This window comes from Salmo salar, chromosome ssa03 (assembly GCF_905237065.1).
Source record: "Salmo salar chromosome ssa03, Ssal_v3.1, whole genome shotgun sequence".
NCBI lineage: Eukaryota > Metazoa > Chordata > Actinopteri > Salmoniformes > Salmonidae > Salmo > Salmo salar.
Genome location: NC_059444.1, coordinates 75,026,073 through 75,049,244, shown reverse-complemented (window position 1 = coordinate 75,049,244; position 23,172 = coordinate 75,026,073). Strand labels below are relative to the sequence as shown.

The window sequence follows — 23,172 nt, the reverse complement described above, 5'->3', positions numbered from 1 at the left end:
AAGCTGCGTGTATCCCGTTTCCTGTCGTGACTGCACGTCCAACGCTGGATGTGAGCGCCACAGTGAGCTGTCTCTTCCCACAGATCGAAGATGGCGGTGTCGGTGTTTCCCGGCGTGCGGCTCCTCTCTATTGGAGACGCAAACGGAGAAATACAGCGTCACTCCGAGCAGCAGCCCCTAAGACTGGAGGTGAAAGCCACACAGGACGCGGCCCTGATCAACCTCTCCAACGGTGAGTTGACTTGAGACAGCTCTTCCATAGCCCGGTTCGGCCTGGGCTCCTGGTTAACTCCTGGTTAGCCAGAGCTAAATGCTAAAAAGCTATCTAGCTAACCGATGAGAGTGCCTGGTCTTGCACGTGTGTGCGTGTGGGGGTTCCACTTCAAAACCGACTGGTTCCACCTATAGAATCTAACGTAATGGGGACTGTTGTTTTCGCTTATCGCTATTAGCTAGCTAGCTAACATAACTTAGTTAGCTAACGTTACTTCTCCAGCACCACGACAGCGCACACTGTTGGTAGCTTAGCTAACTATAGGTGGTTAGCTTTAGCAAGCTTACTGCGCTCATTTCGTGGCTTGTGGACCACGTTTTTTCTTACATATCTATTTGTCTTGGGGAATATTCTTTAAAGTATTTATTTAATGCGAAGTAGTCTGTTTTAGCTCACACGAGACGTTTCCTGGACAGCAAGCTAAGTGTGACCAAGCACATTAGATACCCATCTACCCTTGTTTACTAATATCAACTTGCTAACAATTTAGCGCTAGATTGCTTTTCAATGATGCACTATCCTGCCCCACGGCTGAGCACGCTAGCCAGTTCGCTACACATTGACGCAGATAGCCAAAGCTAATTGACATGTTAACATGCTCTTTCATTTTTCCCCCAATAAGCTATCAGCCACACTACGCAATGGTTTGCCCTTAATGCCACATAGTTCTAACAGTTAAAACCAACTGCGTCATATGAGCATTGCCCTCTTTATTAGCTAGTTAAGTAGTTATGATAAAGCAAGATAACATTTGACCCTTTGAGATGGGTATCTTAAAAGTGTGTTTTGTTTTGGAACGTCGTCGTCTTTGCGCACAGATCATGCTAGTAGCGGTGCAAACAAGCAAGCTAACCCCGGTGGCTCGCGCGTGCTACTTTATGGTTATCTAATCTACTGTAGATGCCTAGCTGAGTGAATAAATATCGACAAACGAAATCGTTTAAAAAACAGTCTAAATATGAGTCGTTGTGTTTCGATGAGCTAAACCAGGCTCGTATTAGTTATTCATCTTTGTTCTCCTCTGAACAATAGCCAGCTAGTCCCCCACCTCCCTTCTCCCCTGTCGTTCTCTTGTGTGCTCGCGCTGAGCGCTTGCAGCTTTTGTTACACTGTGAGGCACAGATGGATGTCCCTTCCAAGAAGCCGTGATGTCCCTTGTTTTGATACAGTCAAGCTTGGGCTGTGGGGAAAGTGGAAATGTGTGTGTGGCAGGGTGTTTTTCAAGGTGTCCTATCAAAGTTGTATGATGTGTGTGATTGCTTGGTCCGGTCCATAGGCCCAACAGCCGTTTCCTCTTCCAACATTCCCATGATGGAAGATAAACGTTTCCACACCAGGCAGGAATGAACTCCCGATTGAATTGCTACATAGTCTCAAGTCATCTGACCAATTTTATGTTTTCCACTTGGAAAAATAACCTCAGTGTCTTGCCACACAATCGTTTTATTTTATTTTACCATTATTTAACTAGGCAAGTCAGTTAAGAACAAATTCTTATTTTCAATGACGGCCTAGGAACAGCAGGTTAACTTAACTGCCTTGTTCAGGGGCAGAACTACAGATTTGTACATTGTCAGCTCGGGGATTCGAACGGTTACTAGTTCAACGCTCTAACCACTAGGCTACGCTGCCGCCCCTATTTACATCTTGTCTGTGAGGGGCAATGCCTTGGCCCAGCAAAAATATCACAGTTTTGCTCTTCACTTTGACAAGTGTCTATTATGACCTAACATTAACCAGTTAGAACATTGACATGGCTATCATCTGGTTGTTACATATCTGTAACATGTCTATAGTGAGTCCTTGTCCCCCATCTGTCATTGTCATTTCCCACATAGACAGGCAACGTCTAGTGGAGAGAGATGGTTGTAGCCTACATATTTTAAAGCATGCACTCTATCTCTCAGCCCTTACATCGAACACACACTTGTTAAGCAACACACACACTCCCGCTCTCATATTTATCGCGGGTTAATCCAGTGTCAATAGCTAGTTTGGTCTGTTAATAAAACATGCTGCATCCCATCACAACTGCTAGATTAACCCATAGATTATCTCACTGCCATGCGGGCACAGCACTAGACCTACCTTGCCAATATATTGCTTTCACATATCCAGTCTTTAAAACCATGTGATCTTAATCATCCAGGAGTGTGTGTGAAATAGCTTCAACAGAAGAAATTACGCACTTTCCCTGGCTAAAGGAGGTTAAAAATAGCTCTTTGCTTGCTGCTATGGTTGAGATGCTTTAATACTTAGTCAATAAAGCGCTGTGTGTGATCAGGCCAGTTCTGTTAGCATGTTGTTCTTCATGTTGTGTGGCGTACGGTAAGCCACGTACTCCTGTGCCACGCTTATTCCATGAATGACCTGTTGTAGGCGTGTTGCCGGGCCCTAACTAATGTATGACTCCTCCCACAGCAGAGGAGACATGCGTGTTCAAGTGTTCGGTCTCCCGGGACACAGAGTGCAGTCGCGTGGGGAAACAGTCGTTCATCATCACGCTGGGCTGCAACAGCGTCCTGCTACAGTTCACCTCACCTGCAGGTAGCTAACCCCCGGCAACCACCGGCGCTCTTTCTCAGAGAATGCTGTCATTGTTTGTCTGTCTGTTTTTTCCGTCTGTCTTTGACTGCCTCCCAGTAGGCTATATCTGTCTCTGTCATTGACCCTCTGTCTCCTATGTGTCTGTGTCTTTGACTCCCTGTCCTAGTGCACATGTTCCTGTCCTCATAAAGAGATTCTTATTGTTTCTCATACTTGTCTTGCCTCTGTCATCCTTGTGAACTGTTATAATTGGTTATTACCGTGCGTTGGAGTTCTCCCCATTATGACTGGCTTAGGACCGTTTATAACTTATGTCTGATTTGTCCTGCTTATAACCTATTATGACTATCTACTCAGAGTTCTCATCGTTCTATAACCTCCTGAAGAACTGCCGCGGCCACAGTGGAGAGCAGTCGGTCTTCAGCGACAGGACAGAGGAATCATCCGCAGTACAGTACTTCCAGGTGCACACGCAGAATCTGCCATGCATTGCAATAATTTATTTATTCCAACCTTTATTAGTTCAGTGACAATATTAAAACACCTCATGAAAAATAATCTGTTCTGTCTCTTTATTTTCCTTTCTCTCCCTTGTTCTCTCTCTCTCCTTCGCTCCTCCAGTTCTATGGCTACCTCTCCCAGCAGCAGAACATGATGCAGGACTACGTCAGGACAGGAACCTATCAGAGGGCCATCCTCCAGAACCACACAGACTTCAAGGACAAGGTCCTGATGCACTGTCCTGGGACTTAAATATAGCTTGTTCTGAATTGAGTCCTTTGCTGTATTTGAAACTAAACTGTTGTTTAATTGGTTTGGGCAGTAGACACTGTTGTATTTCATTGATGTCTTTATCAGGGATGAATTAGGATCCATTCCCCTCTCTCTCTCTAGGTGGTGTTGGATGTGGGCTGTGGTTCAGGGATTCTGTCGTTCTTTGCTGCTCAGGCTGGGGCCAGGAAGGTCTACGCTGTGGAGGCCAGCACCATGGCCCAGCACGCAGAGGTAACAGACACACTAAACTATGTTGAAATTAAGTGACCTATATATTTTCAATTAACTGCACTTTTTCTGTCCCGCAAATTGATTTTGACAAACTAATCTGTGCAGTCCTCTGTTGAATTTCAACAGCCCTCATGCTGAAAAGTTTGCCACCCCTGCTCTAACCCTATCCTCGTTTTGACATGCTATGTAGCCATAAGTCTGGCAGATGTATCAGTGTCACTCTAATACACACACACACTAACCCTCTGGTGTCCCCTCCACTAGATCCGGAGGAACTCTAACCCTCTGGCATCCCCTCCACTAGGTCCGGGTGAACTCTAACCCTCTGGTGTCCCTTCAATTAGGTCCGGGTGAACTCTACTCCTCTGGTGTCCCCTCCACTAGGTCCTGGTGAACACTAATCCTCTGGTGTCCCTTCCACTAGGTCCTGGTGAACACTAATCCTCTGGTGTCCCTTCCACTAGGTCCTGGTGAACACTAATCCTCTGGTGTCCCTTCCACTAGGTCCTGGTGAACACTAATCCTCTGGTGTCCCTTCCACTAGGTCCTGGTGAACACTAACCCTCTGGTGTCCCCTCCACTAGGTCCTGGTGAACACTAATCCTCTGGTGTCCCTTCCACTAGGTCCTGGTGAACACTAATCCTCTGGTGTCCCTTCCACTAGGTCCTGGTGAACACTAATCCTCTGGTGTCCCCTCCACTAGGTCCTGGTGAACACTAATCCTCTGGTGTCCCTTCCACTAGGTCCTGGTGAACACTAATCCTCTGGTGTCCCTTCCACTAGGTCCTGGTGAACACTAATCCTCTGGTGTCCCTTCCACTAGGTCCTGGTGAACACTAATCCTCTGGTGTCCCTTCCACTAGGTCCTGGTGAACACTAATCCTCTGGTGTCCCCTCCACTAGGTCCTGGTGAACACTAATCCTCTGGTGTCCCTTCCACTAGGTCCTGGTGAACACTAATCCTCTGGTGTCCCTTCCACTAGGTCCTGGTGAACACTAACCCTCTGGTGTCCCCTCCACTAGGTCCTGGTGAACACTAATCCTCTGGTGTCCCTTCCACTAGGTCCTGGTGAACACTAATCCTCTGGTGTCCCTTCCACTAGGTCCTGGTGAACACTAATCCTCTGGTGTCCCTTCCACTAGGTCCTGGTGAACACTAATCCTCTGGTGTCCCTTCCACTAGGTCCTGGTGAACACTAATCCTCTGGTGTCCCTTCCACTAGGTCCTGGTGAACTCTAATCCTCTGGTGTCCCTTCCACTAGGTCCTGGTGAACACTAATCCTCTGGTGTCCCTTCCACTAGGTCCTGGTGAACACTAATCCTCTGGTGTCCCTTCCACTAGGTCCTGGTGAACACTAACCGTCTGGGGGACCGTGTGGTGGTGATCCCTGGTAAAGTAGAGGAGGTTACGCTACCTGAGCAGGTGGACATCATCATCTCAGAGCCCATGGGCTACATGCTCTTCAACGAGAGGATGCTAGAGAGCTACCTCCACGCCAAGAAGTTCCTCAAGCCTAGCGGTGAGACAGAGGGAAGGTTGGAGGGAGAGCATAGAAAGGGGTAGAGTGGGAGGGAAGGAGAAAGGGAGAACATGTCAAAAGGTCTGACGAATATTTTGAATCCCAAGCAGTAAATAATATTAAAGTTTACATTTTAAAACTGAGAGACAGATTCATCATGACTAGCCACTGGTGATTGTACCATCATTAACTGACTTCATGTGTGTCGCAGGTAAAATGTTCCCCACCATCGGTGACGTGCACCTGGCCCCATTCACAGACGAACAGCTCTACATGGAGCAGTTCACCAAGGCCAACTTCTGGTGAGTAGGAGGGGAGGGAGGAGAGAAACAGGGAGAGTAGGAGGAAGGATGGGGTTGGAGGGACGGAGGGGGAAATGGCAAGAGAAGAAGCTCGGAGTGGAAGCAGTGAATGTACGGAGATATCAGTCACTTTTCATTGGGCTGCTGTAGTTGATGGGATTGAGTTGATGATAATGATTCTCTCACTCCCTCATTCAGGTACCAGCCTTCCTTCCATGGTGTGGACCTCTCAGCCCTGCGAGGCGCAGCGGTGGACGAGTACTTTCGCCAGCCCATTGTGGTACGTAGAATTCTCAATTATATGTCAGCCTCTTGAACACCTATCTTCTGACATTGCCTGCACCTCCCACCATGTCGATTAAAGCGATTTCCCCCCCCCCAAACATTTCCTAGTTAACCGACCCCCCCCCCAAGATGATTGGGGTGCAGGGGGGTCGGTTAACTAGGAAATGTTTATGGGAGGGATGTTTAGTCAGGGGTTATGTGGGGACGAGCTGTTTGTGGAAAATTGGGTTGCATAGTACGGACTGGCCTGTGTGTTTGTTTATGTCTAAGGGTGGTACATGAGGTGTGTGTGTTTATGGGCAAACGCTGATGCAGGATAGGAGATTGACTGTATGGGAGTGTGTGTTTGTGGTAGAAGATACCACCGTCACACTGTGTGTGTTATGACAGCTGGGATAAATAAGTTGGATGCGGTCTGAGTTGAGGATCCCAATGTTTTCGCCCAGTTCAGCTCCCCCAGTCTAACACCACAGAACCAACAGTGAGGTTTCAACAGTACTATCACTGCTCATAAGGGGTATTCATTGAATTCATCTCAACCCTTTTATCACACACAGCGACATACCACACACACATCATTTTCCAGCGGTAGTCATCTGGGTAGGCCTCCTCCGTGCCTGCTCCTCTGTTACTCTGCTGGGAGAGCCAGGCCCGGCCGGAGTGCCTGGTTCTGGGTACAGCCTCTGTTCTAGATCATTCAATTAAGGCATAGACTGTCTTCGTACCCACTCTAGCCAATGCTGCCGTAAAACATTTCAACCTCACTGGGACTTACCTGGATACTCTTGCTTCCCTCTTTCCCGTCTCTCTCCTTCCTCCTTTTTCTTTCCCTCCCCCTCTCAGGACACATTTGATATCCGTATCTTGATGGCCAAGTCTGTCAAATACACAGTTAACTTCCTGGAGGCCAAAGAGGAGGATTTGTACAGGTCTGTGTGCGCTGTCTGTGTGTGTTATTCCCTCATATTTATTATTGAATTGTTATTCATAGATTGAGTTGAGAATTGAGATGCGTAGATACATGTTACTGAATGTGGGGATGTCCTACTTCTCTAATATGGGGCTACTTCTGATTTTGAATTTCCTACATCAGCAAAAATACTACATAATTCCTTCTAGTGTGTAAAAATAACCTTAAAGCAGCAAGACTCTTAGTAGGAACGATAACAAAGCGAATTCCCCACCCTTTCTGTAAAAAGCGGAGGGATGGGGCTGGAGAAATGGAACCACTCTCAAATTCATAGACTGAGCTATGGATGCAAGGACTGACCATCCATGATATGAGAATTATAGTTTTAACCATGTTTTGATTATATATATTGTTTACATTTACTTTGTTTACAAACATTGGAGTAAAACAAACTTATATTTTGGGTTCTGATGGAGTGTGACAGTTGAACTAAGCTCATGAGGCATTTATAAATTATATTCTTCAAGACTCAGTGGGTATATATCATTAATTTATTAGTCCCAAAAAATTGATGTAGCAACAGCTGATTGCCCCTTTAACTAGACTAACACTTATCCCACTCTTTTCTCTCTTTCCCTCTCTCTTCCTTTCTCTCTCGCTCTCTCTTTCAGGATAGAGATTCCCTTTAAGTTCCATATGATGCACTCAGGGCTGGTGCACGGCCTGGCCTTCTGGTTTGACGTAGCGTTCATGGGATCAATGTAAGTCGGCCTGAGCTGCCTTAACCAGGGCAGAAGTGTGTGTGTGGTCAGGAGTAGAATTTGATCACTTGATTCCAGGACTCTTGACCCATATGGATGCTGACTGTAGCTACACCGTCAATTTCCTTTTTCTTTCATCACTTGTTTTTTTCCCCTTTTTTTTCTCACAGACATTGTTATAAACACAAAGACAGAAAGCGGGTGCAACTTAAAAGCAATACAATATTGTACAATACATTCACTATAGAAACATTTCACAATAAGTTGTAAATGTCTGTTCCTACTGAATATCTGACCATGCTTGTACTGTAGTAGGATGACGCTGATTGAACCTTCAAGTATCCTGACCTCTAACCCCCCCCCCCTCTCTCTGCAGGGTGACAGTGTGGCTCTCTACAGCCCCCACAGAGCCCCTGACCCACTGGTACCAGGTCCGCTGTCTGCTCCAGTCACCCCTCTTCACCAAGGCAGGAGACACACTCTCCGGCACAGCACTGCTCATCGCCAACAAGAGGTGAGTGACTGTAGAGGGATTTACTGGGGGTCTGTTGGGGATGGGAGGCTTTGGTGTTAGTGTGTTGTCATTCACCTCTAGGCCCAGACTTGTTATATTATGACACATCTGACTGAATGTGTGTGTAGGTGATATACAGTGAGCTCCAAAAGTATTGGGACAGCAACAATTATTTTAAAACATTGCCTCATACAATGACTATGGGGATAAAGTGCAGACTGTCAGCTTTAATTTCAGGGTATTTTCATCCATATCGGGTGAACAGTTTAGAAATTGTTTCCAATTATTTTGTGCCCAATTGAAATTAATGGTAAATAATGAATTGTCACTTTTATTGTAAATAACAATATAATGTTTCTAAATACTGTGGATGCTACCATGGTTACATATAATCCTGAATGAATCGTAAATAATGATGAGTGAGGAAGTTAGTGTAACCTCATGCTAACCTCTCACCACTACAATAACAGGGAAGGTTAGCATTTGGTGGGGTGGGGGGTCGTGGATGATATTTGTGCGTCTGCAACCTCATGTATCAAAACAACAAAATGTCTCACTGCCCCAGTACTTTTGGAGAATTGAGATGCCCCAATACTTTTGGAGCTACCCAGTGCCTTCGGAAACTATTCAGATCCCTTGACTTTTTCTAAATTTTGTTAGGTTATAGCCTAAAATGTATTAAATAAAAAAACATCTCAGCAATTTACACACACCAGCCCATAATGACAAAGTGAAAACAAGTTTGTTGAAGTGTTTGCAAATTTATTTAAAAAAATACATAAACTTACCTTATTTACGTAAGTATTCAGACCCTTTGCTATGAGACTCGAAATTGAGCTCAGATGCACCCTGTTTCCATTGATCATCCTTGAGCTGTTTCTACAACTTAAATTGGAGGCCACCTGTGGTAAATTCAATTGATTGGACATGATTTGGAAAGGAACACACCTGTCTATATAAGATCAGACAGTTGACAATGCATGTCAAAGCAAAAACCAAGCCATGAGGTTGAAGGAATTGTCTGTAGAGCTCCGAGACAGGATTGTGTCGAGGCACAGATCTGGGGAAGGGTACCAAAACATTTCTGCACTATTGAAGGTCCCCAAGAACACAATGGCCTCCATCATTCTTAAATGGAAGAAGTTTGGAACCACCAAGACTGGAGCTGGCCTCCCAGCCAAGCTGAGCAATCGGGGGAGAAGGGCCTGGGTCAGGGTGGTGACCAAGAACCCGATGGTCACTCTGACAGAGCTCCAGAGTTCATCTGTAGAGATGGGAGAACCTTCCAGAAGGACAACCATCTCTGCAGCACTGCACCAATCCGGCCTTAATAGTTGTGGCCAGATGGAAGCCACTCCTCATTAAAATGCACATGACAGCCTGCTTGGAGTTTGCCAAAAAGCACCTAAAGGACTCTCAGACCATGAGAAACAAAATTCTCTGGTCTGATGAAACCAAGATTGAACTCTTTGGCCCGAATGCCAAGTGTCACATCTGGATGAAACCTGGCACCATCCCTACGGTAAAGCATGGCGGTGGCAGCATCATGCTGTGGGGATGTTTTTCAGAGGCAGTGACTGGGAGACTAGTCAGGATCGAGGTAAAAATGAACAAAGCAAAGTTCAGAGAGATCCTTGATGAAAACCAGCTCTAGAGCACTCAGACTCTTAAGCACACAGCCAAGACAACGCAGGCGTGGCTTCGGGACAAGTCTCAATGTCCTTGAGTGGCCCAGCCAGAGTCCGGACTTTAACCCGATCAAACATGTCTGGAGAGACAAGAAAATCATATCAAATTGTGAAACTGTGAAATGCATACTTACAAGTCCTTAACCAACAATGCAGTTTTAAGAAAATACCAATTTTAAAAAAGTATGACATAAGAATAACTAATAATTAAAGAGCAGCAGTAAATAACAATTGCTATATACGGGGGGTACCAGTACAGAGTCAATGTGTGGGGGCACCTACGTCAAGGTAATTGAAGTAATATGTACATGTAGGTAGAGTTATTAAAGTGACTATGCATAGATAATAACAGAGAGTAGCAGCAGTGTAGGGGGGGGGTTGGCAATGCAAATAGTCTAGGTAGCCATTTGATTAGATGTTCAGGAGTCTTATGGCTTAGGGGTAGAAGCTGTTTAGAAGCCTCTTGGACCTAGACTTGGCGCTCCGGGACCGCTTGCCGTGCGGTAGCAGAGAAAACAGTCTGAGTAGGGTGGCTGGAGTCTTTTACAATTTTTAGGGCCTTCCGCTGAAACCGCCTGGTATAGAGATCCTGGGTGGCAGGAAGCTTGGCACCAGTGATGTACTGGGCCGTACGCACTACCCTCTGTAGTGCCTTGCGGTCGGAGGCCAAGCAGTGCCATACCAGGCAGTGATGCAACCCGTCAGGATGCTCTCGATGGTGCAGCTGGCAGCTTGTAGAACCTTTTTGAGGATCTGAGGACCCATGACAAGCATGCACCCCTGAGGGGCCCCCATGTTGAGGATCAGCGTGGCGGATGTGTTGTCACCTGCCCTTACCACCTGGGGGTGGCCCATAAGGAAGTCCAAGATCCAGTTGCAGAGAGGTGTTTATTTAGTCCCAGGGTCCTGAGCTTAGTGATGAGCTTTGAGGGCACTATGGTGTTGAACGCTGAGATGTAGTCAATGAATAGCATTCTCACATAGGTGTTCCTTTTGTCTGGGTGGGACTGGGCAGTGTGGAGTGCAATAGAGATTGCATCATCTGTGGATCTTTTGGTGCAGTATGCAAATTGGAGTGGGGTTAATGGTATTGATGTGAGCCATGACTAGCCTTTCAAAGCACTTCATGGCTACAGACGTAAGGGCTACGGGTTGCTAGTCATTTAGGCAGGTTACCTTAAGTGTTCTTGGGAACAGGGACTATGGTGGTCTGCTGTGCAGCAACGCTCCCCATCCAACCTGACAGAGCTTGAGAGGATCTGCAGAGAAGGGAGAAACACCCCAAATACAGGTGTGCCACGCTTGTAGTGTCCTACCCAAGAAGACTTTAGGCTATAATTGCTGCCAAAGGTGCTTCAACAAAGTACTTAGTAAAGGATTTGAATACTTATGTAAATGTCATATTTCAGTTTTTTTAAATTGTATATAAATCAGGAAAAATGTCTACAAACTTGTTTTTGCTTTGTCATTATGGGGTATTGTGTTTAGATTGAGGGATAAAAATAAAAAAAAATCTGTGTAACAAAATGTGGAAAACGTCAAGGGGTCTGAATACCTTCCGAAAGCACTGTATATATGTGTGTTACAGATGTGTGCTTTCTGAATCTGTGCTTCTCTGTCTGTCTGTGTTGGTCTGTGTTAATCTATCCACCTCCCTTCTCACCTCCTCCCATACCAATCCCCGGCTCTCTTCCCTCCTCACAGACAAAGCTACGACATCAGTATTGTTGCCCAGGTGGACCAGACAGGCTCCAAGTCCAGCAACCTCCTGGACTTGAAGAACCCCTTTTTCAGGTGAGTTAGTCTGTTCCGCTGCCCTCGGCCTGTGCCATTCAGGATAACGAGGGGGGGAAGGGGAGCTCCCTCTCATGGCGTGTATGTTGTTGTGTATGTGTGTGTTTTTGTAGGTACACAGGCAGCACCCCCACCCCCCCTCCTGGGTCGCACTACACCTCCCCCTCTGAGACCATGTGGAACACTGGGGGGGCCTACAGCATGAGCCAGGGCATGGCTGTGTCAGGTAAATACACACACATAGAGGACACCGGTAGAGGACACACACACAGAGGACATACCCACACACACTGCACGGGGCAGAACCCACACACACACACTGCATGAGGCAGAACAATGCTGTGACAGGTAAACACACAGACGATACACACACAATCTGACCCATGATAGCATCATCAGGCGAAAGGCATCCATACAACATCATGACCAAATGTCTTACTAAACTGTAGGGATATCACAGAATAGAGCAGGCTAACAGAGCAGCTGATAGGCGGGGGATGCATGCTCTCTCTGAGGGGAAAACGGTGTGTGAGAGAGAAAGGATGCTTATGCTTCTCCTGTGCTTTTCTCCCATTTCGCTCCTTCTCTCTCCATCTCTCTCATTCTCTCTCCTCCCCATCTCACTCTCTTCCCCGTCTCATCCTTTCATCTCTCTCTCTCTCTCAGGGATGCCTACAGCCTATGACCTCAGTACGGTCATGGGCAGCGGCTCGACGGTGTCCCACAACAACCTCATCCCCCTCGGTAGGATACTACGGACTGACTGACAGACAAGCACAGACCGTGTGACTGACTGTATGTGTTTGCACGTTTGTGTGTGCGTTAATACACAGTCTCACTATTTCCTCTGTTCCTGCCCTCAGTGAACACAGGGATAGTGAATCACACCCACTCCAGGATGGGTTCCATCATGAGCACCGGAATCGTCCAGGGTACGTCTCTTTATACACTATACAAGGGTTTCCCAAACCCGGTCCTGCCCCCCCCAAGTGCACGTTTTTATTTTTGCCCTTGCACTACACAGCTGATTTTAAAGAATGAACTCCTCATCAAGCTTTGATTATTTGAATCAGCTGTGTAGTGCTAGAGCAAAAACCAAAACGTGCACCCGGGCGGGGGGGGGGGGCAGGACAGAGTTTGGGAAACCCTGCACTAAACTACACCAGGTCAAGTTTCTGAACGCCTATCATTTGTGTAAATGGAGTGGATGGATTCTGAAGTGTGACATAGTTGGTCCACAACCAATCAAGGGAAGGTGATAACTCTTTCCCTCTCTCTCCCATTTTCTCCCCCTCACTCTTTCCCCCCCATCTCTCCAGGAGCTTCTACTGGCCAATCAGGTCCTAGCAGCAGCAGCAGCTCTAACCAGCAGCAGCAGAATTATCCCGTCACCAACCAGTTCACCATGGGGGGACCCGCCATCTCCATGGCCTCTCCCATGGCCATCCCTAGCAACACCATGCATTATGGGAGTTAAGACCTCGTCACCCTTCACCTCCGAACCCCTGCATGACCTCTACTAGCACCTCCCCCCGACCGACCACAGCCAGAACCAGAATACCAAAACCAGTGCTGTCGTGTTGTCCCTTCAGCACCTTTCTTTCTCCTTTACTGTCCATCTCTCTATCACTGGAGTTATTCTCTCATATCCGTCCCTCCCCGCCGCTGTCTCCGTTTTGAGAGCTGTTCCCCGTCTCCCTCCCTCCCTCTCATCGTGCAGCAGCTGCTATGATATCACCAGTCCAGCCAGAGGGTGGCAGCACCTCTACGTTCAACTGACAGACTGATCAGCACAAAGAATTGGCAGTTTTTCTGAATGGAGAGCTGAACTGAACTTTGTTTGACTGGACCTTTTTATGCTTTACAGACACATGTACACCTACACACACACATTGAACACAGAGACTTTTGTTGCAAAGAATAACTCATTGCACGACTGTACAGCAGGTATCATCTCCTTTATCTGGGTTCCCTCCCTCCCTTTTGGACATTCCACCTCCCCTAGTACCAGTGTGATGCCCCCCTCATCCACCAAACAAATACCCAACCCCATCCACTACAGCCAGTCGCTATCCCCCCTCCCCTTATCGCTGGATTGGATGTCCCCCACTACAGATCTGCACTGAAAGGACGGGGCTTTCCTGTACAGTTGAACACCCCTCACTGACGCCATTTTGTTTTCATAGAGGCACTTCTCCACCTGCCTGTAGAGCCTCTCTCCTTAAACGGCCCCATTCCAGAGCGATAGCTAGCTCCTCCCCCAAGGTGTTTGTCTGGTCATCCATAGTGGTAGTCTTTAGCCCAGTAGACCTAGGCTATCTCAAAAGGACACCCTATTCCATATACAGTGCTCTACTTTTTGACTAGAGCCACATGGACAAATGAAGTGCACTGTATAGGGACTAGGGTGTCATTTGAGACGTAGCCTCGATGTCAGTGTGTAGGAGATCTTGACGAACACCAACTCTGGAACTCTGTTAGAACCTCACCTCCGATTTACTTGTGAGGTGTGTTGTCCAAAGCCAATAAGCTTCGAGAACACAGCAGCAGACCCGGCCCCCCACTCCCCTTCATAGCCAATCAGGGTTGCAGTGAGCCGATGGTATTGGTGGAAGCAGGATGAACTGACAGTATGGACCAAGGACACTGATGTCGGCCGTTGGAGCAGCTGTATCCTAGTTTACATTCTTCCCCCGATTCCTTTCCTTCATTTTGAGACTGCCGTTCAGACTGAGGTGGGGAGTTTGGGAGTCACCTTTTTCCCTCCTCACTACCTATGATATCCAGACTCTAACATATCTAAACCTCTCCTCCCTCCTTTCCCGGGCAAGTCGATTGCCCAACCTTCAGACAAAGACTTAATGGACATTGTATGCATTGCTTCCAGTCACAATTTGTGGACTGAGTTTAATTACATTTTTTTGATTTAGCAAGTTTTATGAAGAGAAAATGTCTTGCTAGTTTGTAGGGTTAACTTTTCAGTTGTCTTTATTTCTTTCACAGAAAAGCAACAAACAAAAAACAAGTATAAAAGGAGTAAATTAAATGTTGGTGGAGAAGTCCCCAAAAAATCTTTGGATCAGGTCTTATAATTAACTTGATATTACAGTTAGAATTTTAACACCAATGTTGTGATAGTTGCTAGCTTAGCATTCAAACACTAGTTTCTCTGTGAACTCAATTGATGGAAAGTGCATCAGGAAGACTGCCGTCTCCTGTTCATTGTTTTTATTGCTCAAGGTAAGAAATTGCCACAGATCTAGGATCAGATTTTCCTAACCAAAACCAGCAGTTAGGGACGACTAATGAAATCTGATTTTATAACGTCACCTTGAGGGTAAGTCAAATCCTGTGCCTTACACTATGAGCCTACATGGTCAGCAGACATTGACGTGCCCAATTAATGTCCAAGCGCACACAAAGCAACTACCTCTGGAGTGCTCGGCTGTCCCATAAATCTCAGGGATCATTGCTTGGCTAGCACCTCTGAGGCTTCAGGACAAACAAGAATCCATGTACAGTAAGCAGAGCACTGACAACTTGAGGGCTGGAACCAATGCTGCATACCTGGGATCTCTCAACTTCCTCATATGAAATGGTGGATATTTCGCAGCCTTCATCTCCAGCCCCTAGTTGTGCAGGCCTTTGTCCCAGCCCAGTACCTACCAACTAATTAAATCAGATGTGCTGGACTGGAACAAAAGCCTGCCAAGACACAGCCCTCAGGCTGTAGTCAACACCAAGAAGACGAAGCAATTCAGACTAGAATGACAGTTTATTCACACAAACCCAGAAGTCTAAACAAAGAGGAAATAAAAAAGGCAACACAGGAAATAATTAAATACACTGACAAACCCTTTCCTTAATTTACAAAAAGAAAAAGTGTGGATACATTAGTCAGCACAGTACTACACATGTTCCAGGTCATAGAAGTGGTTTGAGTTCTAGAACAACCCTTTTCAATCTCACAGTTCGGAGGTGTACAATCTCACCCACAGAGGGCTGACATGGGTGTAGTAGGCCTTGGTTCCAGCCAAGCTGTAACATACCTGTTGATCCAACTCATCAAAAGGTTTGATTGTAGACTGATCGGTAGAGTCGGGTGTTTTTGCTTGGCTGGAACAAAAGCATGCACAAGGTTGGCCACCCCAGTATTAGTTAAACATTCATACAGCATTTCCCTTCAATAGGTGCATCTCAAGATCAGACTGCAGCTGAGGAGTTCAAGTCTAAAGAATTCCTTTCCTTGATCTGCACTGACATGACAGAACTGAGCTGGGTAGAGCAGATCTCATATGCTTCCTCCTTGCCTGTTTTTTTTTAGTGCAGATAAAAGTAGAGATAAGAGGAAGTCTCTTCCGACTATTGAGGTGCACCCAACTTCTCCATGATAAATATTGATGTATTGCAATATACAAGTGCAGAATAAGCAAGACATTTCCCCCAATGCAATCCCCATAATTTGTTTATACTCATAGGCCTCTATCCTTGTCCCTTCTCTTTGTGATAACATATGTAATCAATTGCACAGCACTTTTAATGGGCTGCTGGTCCAGTTAAGTCCATAATGTACTAGAGTAGGGCTCACACACCCAGAACCTCCAACGTTATGGATACCTTTCTGACCACTTGTCGGTCCTCTGTGTATGCTTATTATTGGTTAGAGCATCAGAGTATGCAGGCCCTACTTTGCTACATCTCCTTCTCTGATCTGAAAGGACTGGATCATGTGTGACCCACTGAGCTGAAAACACAAAACAACGTCCACACGGGGGTCGTAAACTCTGATTTCATCCAACGTTTCCCTTGACTCATATCGTCCTACTCACATGACAACGATGTAGTTAGTCAATGGCGAGATCGCTATCATCCGTTTGGCAGTTAGCCAGCTAGCTACTATTCCAATGCTCAGAGTAGGTAACAAAAGCCTAAACCTTTTATCTAGTCCTTTCAGATTCCCCAGTGGTCTCAAACATTGACTATGAGAAGAGGGCATTAAGTGTTGGGACACATCTCCCTCCCTCTGGTTCCTCTTGGTCAGTGGGTCTTGTTGGTAAATATTGCTGCTGTGTGGTTGGGTGCGAGTGTAGGAACTGGTGTGTGAGTCGCTGTCTGGAAGAAATACATCTGAAAGACAGCATAAAGGGTTAGAACCTTAACGTGATTTAACAAAGAACTATGAGGTTTATAGCTAGCCATAGACTATGAAGTAGGGTGATGGAGATGAGACATGAAACATTTCCCCTGAGGGGCATACAGCTGAGACATTACCATTTAGATTATGATTAGGGCCTGGTTCAAACATTTTTAAAGTCCATCCTTCCCTGGATAAGTGAAATGAGGACTCTACTTTCTATATTCATGTCAAGACCATGATTACTGCTTCTTCAAAGTATTTGAACAGGGCCTAGGAGGATGGGGCTAGGTAACTTCTACCCATAGCACTCTTATAGTGGGCTCTTACCTTGCAGCCAATTGATAGCAGCGCATGGAGAACGACGATTGTTGCCACGGTGGCAAAAGCAGTCACCTTGGTGTCATCGCGGACGACGGGCCAGAAGGTGAGCACCAGGACCGACCCAGAGATCACCATGGCGACCAGGATGAGGAGCCATCGGAGCCATTCGAATGGTAAGATCCACAACACCTGAGAGGGAGGTGATTGGTTTGTTGCTTGAGAATAAAATGTTCTGCATTAATTGGTTCAGATTGGGTCCCAATCAGATAGAAATATACTATGATGAACAGGGTCATATTCACTAGGCACAAAAACATAAAACTATGAAACTGTAAAGTAGGTACCATCTGAACTTCATTTTCCATTGCAAAACATTTAGCTAGGGGGATGAATGTTTTGCTAGCTGAATACGACCCAGACATTCACTAGTGTGTGTCTGCTGACTCACTGAGGTGGGGATGTAGATGAAGAGGGAGTAGCCGTAGACACACACCGTCTCCAGGAAGGAGTAACCACTCTGCTGCCTCTCCTCCCTCTGCCTCCAGGTCAGGAAACCCCATACACCCAGGGGCACCAGCCAGGCATACAGGAAGATCACTACTGCAGCTATCGTCACTGAGGGAGTGAGAAAAAGCAAGAAACATCAACACTGCTTTTTGCATGTAATATAACATGGTCTTGAAAAAGGCCTCTGTGCTGAAACTTAAAGATAAGTCAACAATCCCCTTTTTTTATGTCTATATAGCAAATCTCACATGAAACCATTGAGAAGGAGCCAAGCTGTAACCCCCAGGTACCATACCTCTGTGGAACTGGGGTCTGTAGTGGTAATGGGTGCTCCCCAGAGAGTTCAGAAAGGTGGACAGGTTTCCACTGATGGCCAGAGAGAACACCAGCGTCACGCAGATCCAGAAGGGACCTGGACATATGGGGGACCAAAAGGTAAGGTTAGTCTGGTTAGAGGTGGTTCACATTACAACCTAAGATATGCAGAGTTTGGCAAACTGTCTTCCAGTTTTACGGCAATAAAAGTTAACATTCTAAGGTCCATTCTAATTCAGATCTAACTATCTAGGAACAATTGTATCTAAGCTATAGTGGTGATTTGTGTCCCATTACCGTATAAATCCGGACTCGACTGGAGGGTATGTTTGATGAAGTTCCGTCCTGGTAAAGGCATCACTGACCCCTTGACCCTGTCCAGCACCTGCATCCCATGACAGGAAGTCAGTCAACCAATGGACATTGTACAGCAACTAACACCACTACATTTACGGTTTCTCTATGGCTGATGTTAAACAGCAACATATAGGCCAGTCTCATGAGTGCAGATTATACTGTGTCATTTCAAGCATATTGTACCTGCATTGTATCCACATTGAAGAATGACTGGTAGTACTCAAAGGTCCAGAAGCCGCTAGTTTGTTTCTCCCCTCTTAGGAGCTGTAAACAGTAATGCCAATCAGTTGTCCCCATATTGCTTGGTTTTTGGCTGTTTGGGCAAACGTCATTACAATGGCAAAATTAAAGATTATCAATGGAGCGATATGATTGGACTCATTCATCATCCTGACCTCTGAACTCTCCTCCTGTCCCTCATCATCGGACATGTCCAGTTTGATGTCCCCAGTGGCACCGGCCGGGGCCGTACTGCTGGAGCCAGACATACTGAGGGTGGAGGCCCCAGGGTCTGCTAACAGCAGGTCAGTGGCCTCCTCAAACTCTAGAGGAGAAGAAGACAGAGGTTAGAGTGAGGGAATGAGGGAGGGACAGAGAGAGAGGAGGTGCGGGACAGTGGCAGTGAGAGATGTAGAGACAAGGAGAGAGGGGAAGAGTGAAGAGGAGGTGAAAGAGGATAAACAGAGAGAGGATGGGAGCCACTCCATGAGCCTCACCTTGGAACTTCAGATCATCTGGACTCGCCATAGTAACTCTGGAAAGATGACCACCTCATGCAAGACCTGGAAGGAGACGAGAAAATGTACTTTAACTGTTGTCTGACATATGGCAACAGTCTGTGTTCTTCTCCCGGATAGGGTACCCAGCTAGCTTTTGCTACATATGGACAAGATGTTCTCTTTGTTGGCTGCCTTCTAAAGCATACGTAACAGCATCATGTGTAGGCATGCGACATCGAATATGCAGGTGCAATTTTTTTATCTGACAAATTACAGATTGTGTTGATCTGTTTGGCAGGCTAGCAGTCTGTGTCATGTTTATGCCTATAATTTACTGTAACTCTAGCTAGCTAGCTTCAGATTTATAGTCATGTGTTGGCCGTCGTGATCCGAGACTTACCTGTTTGTCGCAGGTTCTGTTGTATCTGCAATGCGAGCCAGTCAGCTATGTTAGCAGTGCTGACACGACCACCTCGCTAGCCTGACAGCTGTCGAGCTAGCACTGTTTTCTCGCTTTATATCTCAATATCAACTCACCTAACAGCAGCACATAGTTAAATACAATAAAATAAAAATGTGTACTGCGTTGGATGTCGGAATAAACTAGCTAGCTAATGGTGTTCATTTCAACTATGATGCACTAAATTCACATTATCACTCGCCTGTTCCACGTCACCTTATGTACACAACGGATCCTGTGTTGGCTCAAGACGGATCATCGTGTTCACGTGACCAGGTACAGACGTAAGATAATGCGGCGCGCCAAGTGTGAGCGTTTTCTTTGTAATATGGGTGGTTTCCGAATGTAAAAAAACATTTGTACTTACATGAGATTTATTAGTTTATAAGGGATTACAGGGATTACAGGGATTTTATGACATTCTTTTTAAGCAGAACTGGATATTGGATATTTGTTTTTTTACGGGAAAAATAATAACAATACAACTTTTCACTGATATGCCATTTTGTCTCAATAAATTCATTTTTTTCACATTGGAAATTAATGTATCAAGAAGCCCGCTGTGTTTTTCGGGTCCGTGCCAGTCCGAATGTGAACTTCCGGAACGATCGGCTTCTGTCCGACGAACATGGCTGCCTCGTGGGTGCTCAGGAGATGGTGCTCCACCTCTGTAGCAGAAGCAGGAGCAGCACCCGTCAGTGGCACCCGATGGGAGAGGTTGAAAAATAGCAAATAGGGTAAGAAATCGCTATATTTCTTGGTTGCCTTGTTAGCCCACCACGCCTTTACAAACCTGAACGAATTCATGATCTTTCTATGAAGTAAGGTGTTGGAGATGAGACATGAAACATTTCCCCTGAGGTTATCAGATTATGTGACATTAGCTTCAAACAAACTGTATCACGTTGTGGCTTTTACACTAGTAAGATTTGAAAATGTACTTCATACACGTCTATGTAAAGGCATTGTTAGCTTTTGATCCTTCACAGTTGCCCCTGCTTGCAATCACAGGGTGGAGGAAGGCACGTGACAGGTTATTGCTGTGACTCTCTGAGACAATCCCTGTCAGCTTGGATATGCAATGCAATACAATGTTGGCACACAAAACATTATAATTGTGTGCATGCCTATCTACCATGTCTAGGGATATTGTGGCAGTCTGTTTTGATTTTGTTTTAGTAAACCATCTATCTTATCTCGTGTGAATGCTGTCTGTCTTTTTCTCACAATTCTCTCTCCCCTCTCCATCAGGTGTGTGGTTTAGTGGTATGTCGTGAGATTGTGGTGGGCGCGTGGGAGAGGCCAATCAAAGCTTCCATCTATCTCAGCCTTCTGGGTGGAGCCGGCACCTGCGTCTACACAAATCCCGACGGCGCCTCCTTTGAGACCACCGTCCTGGATACAGCCAATCAGCTCGGGCTCCTGACGCCGTGGATACGCAGTGGAACATCGGATGGGTACATGCAGAAGCTGGCGAAGCTCGAAGCTTCGTAACGAGGGAAGGTTACATCACCTCAGCCTGGGAATGGTCTCACTCACCTATTTCGCCGATTACAACCCAGACGCCAGTCTTTACGAGGCCCAGTGCTCCAACCTCTCTGTCCGCTGGAGGGAGCTCCACACGTGGGTACTGGACGTTGGCTTCGCGGGTCGCTGGTGGATCCTGGACCATAAGATGAAGGACTATGATGTGAACGACGAAGAGTTCAAGCACCTGCCGCCTGCTATGGCCACCACAGTGCCCCCTGGTGTCCAGGGGGTGGAGAATAACGAGAGGCTGCACAAAGAGTCATGGATGCCTCTGAAGACGGAGGAGAATGAGGAGAAGGAAAAGGCATCGGCAGCCGTAGAGGAGGAGGGAGGCATTGTAGAACAGATAAAGATGGGCAGTTTAGATCTTGTAGAAACAATAAAAATAAAGACAGGCATTGTAGCTCAACCACAGGAGCTACCTGACCCAGAACCACAGGAGCTACCTGACCCAGAACCACAGGAGCTACCTGACCCAGAACCACAGGAGCTACCTTACCCAGAACCACAGGAGCTACCTGACCCAGAACCACAGGAGCTACCTGACCCAGAACCACAGGAGCTGACAGAGACTGAGACGGAGACACAGGAGTAGCAGACACAAGCTCAAGCAAAGACCTAATGTGTCATGGACCAATGGACTCACACTAGCAGGACAATGACTGGTGGACACATAATGAGATGGCTGAACAAGAATCTCTGAATGGACATATTTATTTAATGTTGACAAGATGGTATGAGAGATGTGTATAAGAGTACCTTCTGCACTGTGTAACGTGTTATATAGCGCCCAAGCCTATTAACACTCTGGACTATAGCTACACATGACATGATGATAAAGGGTCTCCTTTATAAAATACATTTCTCTTAACAGTTTACTAATGATACTTATTTGGTATATAGTGCTCTATACTGAGATATGATAATTGATCCCATGGTCAGAAACCTGTTAAAGAGATTCTCTAAATAGCCACTACAAACTTCAACTAACTTGATATTCTCTGGCACTTTTGAATTCATTTTAGCCAGTAGTTCTGAAAGTAGAGCTCACGAGCTAAAAGTGGTCCCCGGAAATTGCGTACTACGTCACATATGTGCACCATGTCATTGCTCTCGCTCTGCTGTGTGTGCATCTTGTTAGCTGTCACTCAAATGGCGAGGGGCTGAAGCTCATTAGCTAGAACTAGAATTGTTAGGGGGTTGGCCCAGGTGGGGAAAAATGTAGGAAAATGGCGACGCACAGCTTCCAGAAAAACAGTTGCTTTCAAACTAGAGATTTCGTGGTTAATTGAGGTGAAACAGTAATTCTGCTCATAGATTATACATGTATGAACTACACATTGACACATCCAGCCCAAAGCGGTAGGTTTAAAAAATACTTAGAAGTCGCCAAAGTTCCGGCGCACATCTTTAACAATACAATAAGCCTCCTCTAAATGGTCTGGATTTATCGTTTATGAATTACTGTCAAATTAAAGTACTATTGTAATGAATTTGAGTTTTGTGATGATCATTTACTCTGAAAACCTCCCCATGATTTGATCTTAGACAAAGCAGAGGCACTATCCAGGGAAGAATATACCAAGATATTCAATTTAAGTAGAACGGGTAGCCATGTTTGCTTCCTCCAGTCCAGACTGTTTTTCAATACTTTCCTCCTCAGGACTATTGTCACAGTAGCATTAATTCTCAATGTGTGACTTCTTCCATAAGAAGTGAGTGTTTGTCTCCCTGACGTAAGTCAATCAGTGTTTTTTCCGCCGCCTCTTCCTGGGATTATAGAAGCTGTGTATTGCTGTGCTGCCCTTCAGGCAGATAGAATGGGCATCCTTTCTTCCTAATGTTTGAGAGTAATTATTCCGTTAATTGTATTGCCTTTGACCAACCTCCCCTATCATTGTGGAGCTTAACTCATTTTGTGGAAAAATCCTCTCCAGATTAATCTCTCTCATACCCTTCTATCTCTCTCTTTCACTCCATCTCTCTTCTCTCTCTGTTCATGTCTGTTATTGATCCTGCTGTTGTCTTGACACTGATCCTGCTTTGGCTCCAGTTACTGATCACCATCTGATCTGTAGGACAGGATCATTCATCCTGATCAGGGGCCATTCACACAGGGACAGGGAGCTATTGAGGTCTGCAACACGAGTCAAGGTGGACTAATAGTCTCTCACACAAACAACTAGACTCTCAAACATGCTCAAAAAGAACTAGATTCTCAAAC

The 23,172-nt window shown here is 46.0% G+C and overlaps 3 protein-coding genes across 5 annotated transcripts; 2 read left to right on the top strand and 1 right to left on the bottom strand.

The window, feature by feature from the left end:
* Window positions 1–14,673, top strand: LOC106601713 (coactivator-associated arginine methyltransferase 1). 2 transcript variants are annotated; one of them, XM_045715426.1, is made up of 16 exons: window positions 1–232; window positions 2,696–2,821; window positions 3,179–3,285; window positions 3,443–3,547; window positions 3,716–3,826; window positions 5,171–5,348; window positions 5,560–5,650; window positions 5,849–5,930; window positions 6,779–6,864; window positions 7,517–7,606; window positions 7,983–8,120; window positions 11,513–11,602; window positions 11,716–11,828; window positions 12,269–12,346; window positions 12,466–12,534; window positions 12,922–14,673. In XM_045715426.1, the coding sequence occupies exons 1-16, from the start codon at window positions 91–93 to the stop codon at window positions 13,077–13,079; spliced, it is 1,764 nt and encodes a 587-aa protein (XP_045571382.1). In that variant the 5' UTR covers window positions 1–90; the 3' UTR covers window positions 13,080–14,673. The 2 variants fall into 2 exon arrangements, with proteins under 2 accessions (XP_045571382.1, XP_045571383.1); XM_045715427.1 differs by having other exon boundaries at window positions 23–232; window positions 2,699–2,821.
* A 685-nt stretch (window positions 14,674–15,358) lies between these two features.
* On the bottom strand, window positions 15,359–19,654 carry LOC106595894 (protein YIPF1). 2 transcript variants are annotated; one of them, XM_045715428.1, is made up of 9 exons: window positions 19,359–19,654; window positions 18,956–19,021; window positions 18,635–18,783; window positions 18,423–18,503; window positions 18,180–18,267; window positions 17,863–17,979; window positions 17,509–17,675; window positions 17,067–17,249; window positions 15,359–16,729 (listed from the first exon to the last, which is right to left on the bottom strand). In XM_045715428.1, exons 2-9 carry the CDS (start codon window positions 18,984–18,986, stop codon window positions 16,640–16,642), a joined length of 906 nt encoding a protein of 301 aa, XP_045571384.1. In that variant the 5' UTR covers window positions 18,987–19,021; window positions 19,359–19,654; the 3' UTR covers window positions 15,359–16,639. The 2 variants fall into 2 exon arrangements, with proteins under 2 accessions (XP_045571384.1, XP_045571385.1); XM_045715429.1 differs by lacking the exon at window positions 19,359–19,654 and having other exon boundaries at window positions 18,635–18,781; window positions 18,956–18,977.
* Window positions 19,655–19,759: 105 nt separating this feature from the next.
* On the top strand, window positions 19,760–22,441 carry LOC106595893 (mitochondrial import inner membrane translocase subunit Tim29). Its single transcript, XM_045716069.1, is given in 3 exon segments — window positions 19,760–20,151; window positions 20,670–20,900; window positions 20,902–22,441. Coding segments are annotated over 3 exon segments (978 nt in total). The 5' UTR covers window positions 19,760–20,046; the 3' UTR covers window positions 21,544–22,441.
* The last annotated feature ends 731 nt before the right edge of the window (window positions 22,442–23,172 follow it).

Excerpts from the sequence above, each read along its gene's own strand:
- LOC106601713 (XM_045715426.1), top strand. The coding sequence starts at position 91 with ATGGCGGTGTCGGTGTTTCCCGGCGTGCGGCTCCTCTCTATTGGAGAC. Across the intron at positions 8,121-11,512 it reads CTGCTCATCGCCAACAAGAG|ACAAAGCTACGACATCAGTA; the intron begins GTGAGTGACTGT and ends CCCTCCTCACAG. Across the intron at positions 11,829-12,268 it reads CCAGGGCATGGCTGTGTCAG|GGATGCCTACAGCCTATGAC; the intron begins GTAAATACACAC and ends TCTCTCTCTCAG.
- LOC106595894 (XM_045715428.1), bottom strand. The coding sequence starts at position 18,986 with ATGGCGAGTCCAGATGATCTGAAGTTCCAAG. Across the intron at positions 18,504-18,634 it reads GACAGGAGGAGAGTTCAGAG|CTCCTAAGAGGGGAGAAACA; the intron begins GTCAGGATGATG and ends TACTGTTTACAG. Across the intron at positions 17,676-17,862 it reads CAGACCCCAGTTCCACAGAG|TGACGATAGCTGCAGTAGTG; the intron begins GTATGGTACCTG and ends TCACTCCCTCAG.